Source organism: Solanum verrucosum, unplaced genomic scaffold (assembly GCF_900185275.1).
Source record: "Solanum verrucosum unplaced genomic scaffold, falcon-dt-bn FXZP01000187.1, whole genome shotgun sequence".
NCBI classification, from domain to species: domain Eukaryota; kingdom Viridiplantae; phylum Streptophyta; class Magnoliopsida; order Solanales; family Solanaceae; genus Solanum; species Solanum verrucosum.
In genome coordinates this window covers 344,073-350,313 of record NW_026020413.1, presented here as the reverse complement: position 1 = coordinate 350,313, position 6,241 = coordinate 344,073, and the positions used below count along the sequence as shown (strand labels likewise).

The following is a 6,241-nucleotide window of genomic DNA, read 5'->3' as shown; positions in this document are numbered from 1 at the left end:
AAAACTTATTCTTCTATTAAAACCCTCAAAATTTTGTTATCACGTGTATAAACAACTAAATACATAAGTGCATCTTTAAAAATAAATAGAAGTCTCAATCTTTGTTTCTCAAATAGAACAAAGGGTAAGAAAGGGAAAAAGAGGGTACGCCGAATGAAAAACATCTACCTCTTTAAGTTTTTGACGAGCCTCGAGATCAAGGGAAGGAGAAAGAGATCACACGAATCCAGAATCGAAACCTACACAACTGTAGAAGCAAGGGGTGAGTAACAACAACACAGTACCCATCAAGCAACCTACTAAACAAAGGAAATAGTTCGAAAAGAAATACCCCTTACAATCGAATTGAACCTCCTCAAACTACAACATGTCCATAAATTAGCCTAACCTAGCAATTCTACAATACACAGCTCACAGGCCAAACATTCACAATTCAACAATCAAACAAATCAAATAAGTCAATCTAACTGACAAGTAGTTTAGTCACACATTACAAGTACATCAATAACAATCCATAAGTAAGTCACACATAAGCATTAAGTGCATTAAGTCGCAATGATCATCACTAGCCGGAACCATTTCCCTTCGGCTTTATAACACTAGTCGGCAAGTACCTCGGCATAATTACACTCATCGAAAAAGACCTCAGCATAATAACACTCGCCAGCAAAGACCTCAGCATCATAACACTCGCTAGAAAAGACTTCAGTATAATAACACTCGACGACAAAGACCTCGGCACTATAGCACTCATCGGCAAAAACCTCGGCAAAATAACACTAGCCGGCAAAGACCTTGACATCATAACGCTCATCGATAAAGACCATGACATGATAACACTCACCGAAAAAACCTCGACATAATAACACTCACTGGTAAAGACCTCAGAATCATAACACTTACCGAAAAAGACCTCGGCATAATAGCACTCGCCGAAAAAGACTTCTGCATAATAGCACTTGCCGGTAAAGACCTCGACATCATAACACTTGTCGATAAAAACCTCAGCATAATAACACTCTCCGGAAAAGACCTCGACATACTAACTCATCACATGTCTCATCACGACGTTCACAATCAATGATATGATAAAATATCACACCACATGGAAGAGACAACAAACCATGCAATTCAAGTACACAATTATGCTTTCAAGCATTCATCAATCAATCATCAAATATCACAATAAGGCAATTCACATTATCATGTTCATCAGATGGCCATTTTCTTTTCAACCCCTTTTTATTCATTTAGATAAAATAAGTCGACAATTTAAACCCTTCACCTCATTTACATTACTCTAAACACGCAATCAACGAAGGAAGCATATGAATTTAATTAGAATACAAGTTTTAGGAAGCCACTTGGCTTAAATCAATCAACACACTCCAATAGTTGAGTCTTCCCCTTCCGGATCTCTTCCAAAGCCACACAATCTATGCATAAGCAAGACAATAAATTTCCGAAAACAACAATACCCACATCAATTTCTCTTGAAAAGTAGATCAATCATCACAAACCCAATTCTAAAAATAAGGTATGAATTCAAAATTTAATACTTGAAACATTACTCAAGGTTTTAGGAACTCATTAGGAAAAATCATTTTGAAAAATGACTTGAAACCAATTCACAAACTCCATTTTAGTTAATTCTTTGGTTTTTGAAGAAAATCCCCAAATTTCTAATTTCAAAAGAATGATTTGAACACAAACATCCATAAAAAAAACAATGTGTAATTAAATATATAGAATTAAGAATCGTTACCAAGAAGATTTTACTCAAAAACTTGGTCAAAATTGCCTCCCCAAAGCTATCAAAACTCAAAAATGGAGAAATAAGGTTGAAACCCCAATTTTCGAAAACATTCTTCCCAAGTCACAGATGCTCATCGCGATCGCGACCCAGCGTCACGCGATCAGATGAGTAAGGCATTAAAGTTGACCATTGTCATCGCAGCAAGACACACGCGATCACGATGTACCCCAAGATGATGCTACATGATTGCGATGAGGGAGTCTCACGTTCACGATGAATAAAATGACCATGCACTAGAACCTGAAACCATCCAAACTCAAGATCATCAAAAGGACACTCGAGATTCATTCGGAACCTTGTACACACAAACCAGATATGCAAACCAATTAAACTCAACGTTCTGGACTCAATGGAATCGTCACAACACAAATTCGAGGCCTCCTTGACCTGAAATTCGTGAAAATTACAAGAAACTAACTCACGCCTAAGAAGGCTAAAACACGCGTGGGACCTCTAAAAAATCTACCAAGACCTCAACTAGGAATAAAATCACCCCCTCCCCCTAATCCAACGGAATTCTCAAAATTCTTATCCAAGCATCTGAACCCTGAATGTTAATCAATGTCAACTCAAAGGGTAAATTTCCACAAGTTCACAACTTAGGACCTCAAATCCTCAAAAAGAGAAACTGAGAACTCTCCCGAATCATAATTCAAATTTTGAGACCGATGGAATTGACACAATTCCATTTTGATACTCGAAACTCCAAAAGACACCGAAAACCATTTTCTTAACAACTTATTCTTTCAAATTCAAAACTTACCAAAAATCTTAATTTTTAACTCAAAGTTCAAAACCAACTTTAATAACTCAATCATGGAAAACTCGGGGTCACTATTAGAAGGGTAAAATGGTAATTTTCATGAAAGAAACTAGAAATAACCGACCAGATCATTAAATTTGCTTGCCTACTAGGAGGGTTAGGGTAGCTATCTTCATGACCCAAATTTTATGTCATGATAGATATATATAGATCAACATCATTAGTGATTATGCAATAAATTCGATAAACCTATCATGGCCTCTTATATCATTTGCAATAGTCACGTACATTGTAAAATCACCACTACCCCCACCGAATCTAAGCAATATAGGCTGAAAAGGGGGAAAGAACACCTTCGGAAAATAATAGAGGCAACAAATAACACAATTATTAACGGAGGACAAAATTGCCCATCGGCTAACAGTACAAGGACAATTTTATCCTATTCTATTATGGAAATATAATTATTTCACAATCTTCAAGTTAAAGTATTGGGATTTTAACATCTACTTAAGAAAATAATTAAATAAATACCATAAAACTCATATTGTTCAGTCAAATTATTCTTAAATTTGGTCAAATTATCTCAGTCAACTTTATGAAATCCTATTAGACAGTCAAACACTTTTATCTTATATTCCCATATAGGTACTCACGTCTATATATATATATTCTACTTTGCTTCATTTTGTTTGTACCAAATATGAATCACTTGGCTAAAAAAAGGTGTAGGAATACTAGGAATCTCGATGAGAGTGCGAGAAAAGTCATTTTAGAGAAAAGATTAGCATCACTATGTAAGCAAGCAGAAGAACTGTCTATTCTATGTGATATAAAAGTCGGTATGGTTGCTTTTACACCTGGGGAAACCAAAGATTTTGCTTGGCCTTGTTTAACCCAGGCTAATGCCACAATAAATGAGTATTTAGCTTGCGATGAGGCCAAACAACAAATTAAGTTGTTCACACAAGAAACCTATCTTCAACGAAAAGTTGATGCTCGAGAAAAATATATTGGGAAAATAGAGCAAACGGCTGAAGAGAAGGAAATGGAGAACCTATTCAATCAACTTGCTTGGGGAAAAAGCATTCAGGAACTAGATGCTAGAGAAACTAAAGGTTTGTTAAAGCTATTTGAAGCAAAGCAGACTAAACTTAATGAAAGGAAGACTAAACTCAATGAACATGTAGATGAGAATGTTTTAAATCAAACTGGTGCTAATGATAGCAATGCTGGAGAAGAGAATCATGGGAATCCTTAGGATGTCGACTGGTCATGTAGTACTTTTATATTCTTCTATCATTATTTTGTCATTGTGTCTTTAAATATCGCTTCCTAGTTATTAGATTGTCGCTCATTGTTCATCTATTTATGTTATAGTTGTCATTTAAATAATATATGAAGGATATTTTATTTAAGTCTAGTGAATCAAGTTATATGTATCCTTCATTTTTTTATCAAATAAACATGTTTGTTATATGTAGTTTGTTCTCATTTTCTCACTGATGATTGGTGCATCATTCATTGGTACTCCGTTAGAGTGAGTGCGATTAACATAAAGTTAATGTTTGTGAATAACAAATGAAAGATTCATTGATCAATATAGTGAGTTGAAAGTTATGAGATCTCGAGTCCAAATTCAATCGCAACACAAAAACATTATGATTTTCTCTCCTTTGTCCAAGCTTTGGTGAATAGAATTACCCGATCCCTACATTATTGGGGAGTATAGGTGCCCTATGAAATTAGTCGAGGTGCGTTCAAACTAGTCTGAATGCTACAGTTTCAAGAAAATCCAGTTTTGTGTATAATTAGGAATTTTCTCTAATACACCTATTTTTACAACGAAAGGTAATCTCATTCAATATAAAGAATAAAATTATTAATCGACAATATAATATGACTTTGACACGATTTTAGTCGATCCCTTTTCAATTAGTATTTTTCTTTTATGTAATAATAAAAGTAATGTCAATTGTTGTCAAATTTCACGCATTGCACTTCTCAATTGAGGAATTGACCTTTTTTTTTGGGTAAAATATGTTGGGCCAGGCCCAATTTATTTATAAGTCAAGAAAGTAAAAAAAAAAAAAAAAAAAAAGCAGAGAGTCTAGTCCTACTAATACAACTCAAAAAAAGAATTAAGGAAAGTAAACTAATGAGTTTTGAGAGCTCAATCATCCGCTTGTTTTCAGCTCATTCTTCATTGATCTCGTAAGTTCCTCTCCTGCTACACTTTTTTTATATTTTAGTTGATTCTCGGTATCTCTTCCATGATTTCCATGGCTTTATTGTTTTTCAGTTGCAAGCTCATCTCCTGAGATTTTCTCGATAGCTCAAAGGACGACGATGCCTTCTCTTTCGATTAAGTTTTATGTGTTGATGATTGAAGGTCCATATCCTACTTCCCCTAGTATCTGATAAATTGATTTATTTCTACTAGATCTAGGTATAGTACACTCTAAAACTCCATCTATACACAAATGTATTGGGTATTGCTTTCTTCAAATGTTTTCTTGTTTCCTGATGATTATGAAGCTTTATTCGTCATCAACTGTGATTTTGTATGCTTGAGTTGTTCTCTAGGTTGATCCTTTTAGTCTTAATTCTCAGATTTAGGAGCTGAGATTTGTCACTATTTAGGATCTTTCTGGCCTGTGTTGGTAGATCTAGGAAGGTTGTATAATGTATTGAACTTTGATCGTTTAAAACATGATTAGTTAAAAAAATCAGCTAGCATGTTACCTTCTCTGAATGTGTGTCATATATGAGCATGCATAGTTTGAATGTATTTCTGGATTTCCTCTATCATGTTTGTCACCTCCCGTGGAGGTTTCCATTGTTTCTGAATCATGTTCTTACTGCCTAAAGAATCTGTTTCTATGATTACATTGTGAATATTAGCTCTTTGATAGTATCTCATAGCTTCTAGTATATCTTTAATTTCTGCCTCTGTAATAGTAGAATTCTGAATCACTTGTGCTTGAGCAAATACTAAGTCTCTTTTTTCATTCCTTAAACAGAAATTATATGAACTCCTCCCAGGGTTTTCTCTACTAGTCCCATCGGTGTTGATCTTTAGTCTACCGGTTGGTGGTAAAACCCAAGTGATTTTAGCATAGTATTGCTTGGGTCTACAACTACTTAAACTTCTGATCATATTTGTCCACTCTGTTGGAAAGCTATTTAACCGTAGGAATCATTACTCTTATGAACCGATATGTCAAGTGGTGAATCTGATATGTCAGTTTAAGAGATGTCTTTTCCATGTCTAATAGAATTTCTTTTTTACCAAAACTCCCAAATTATAACACTAGGGAGGACTCTCAACATCGGCTTCAATATAGGTGTTGATGTAGTGTTCCACCAAGTGATAAGTACTTGTGAAAATTGCATCCCTTCCATAGCAATGCTTGCACATAAAGCAAAATGTCTTCATAGTCTTGCATTTATAAGAGATGTTAGAAAAAGATGGCTCATTGTTTCCTGTCGATAAACCTCACACCACCAGCATCTTGAAGCAATATTTATGTGCATCTTTTGAGATTATCATCAGTAGAAATCCTTCCCCTCAAATCTCTCCACATGAAAATATTGATCTTGGTAGGCACTCCTTTTTCCCATATAGAGTTGTAAATGTTCTACTTATTAAGTTTAGTCCT

General features: G+C 34.8%; 1 protein-coding gene across 1 annotated transcript; it reads left to right on the top strand.

The window, feature by feature from the left end:
• The first annotated feature begins 3,423 nt into the window (after window positions 1-3,423).
• On the top strand, window positions 3,424-3,840 carry LOC125840755 (uncharacterized). The gene has a single exon (XM_049519729.1). The coding sequence runs from the start codon at window positions 3,424-3,426 to the stop codon at window positions 3,838-3,840; it is 417 nt and encodes a 138-aa protein (XP_049375686.1).
• The last annotated feature ends 2,401 nt before the right edge of the window (window positions 3,841-6,241 follow it).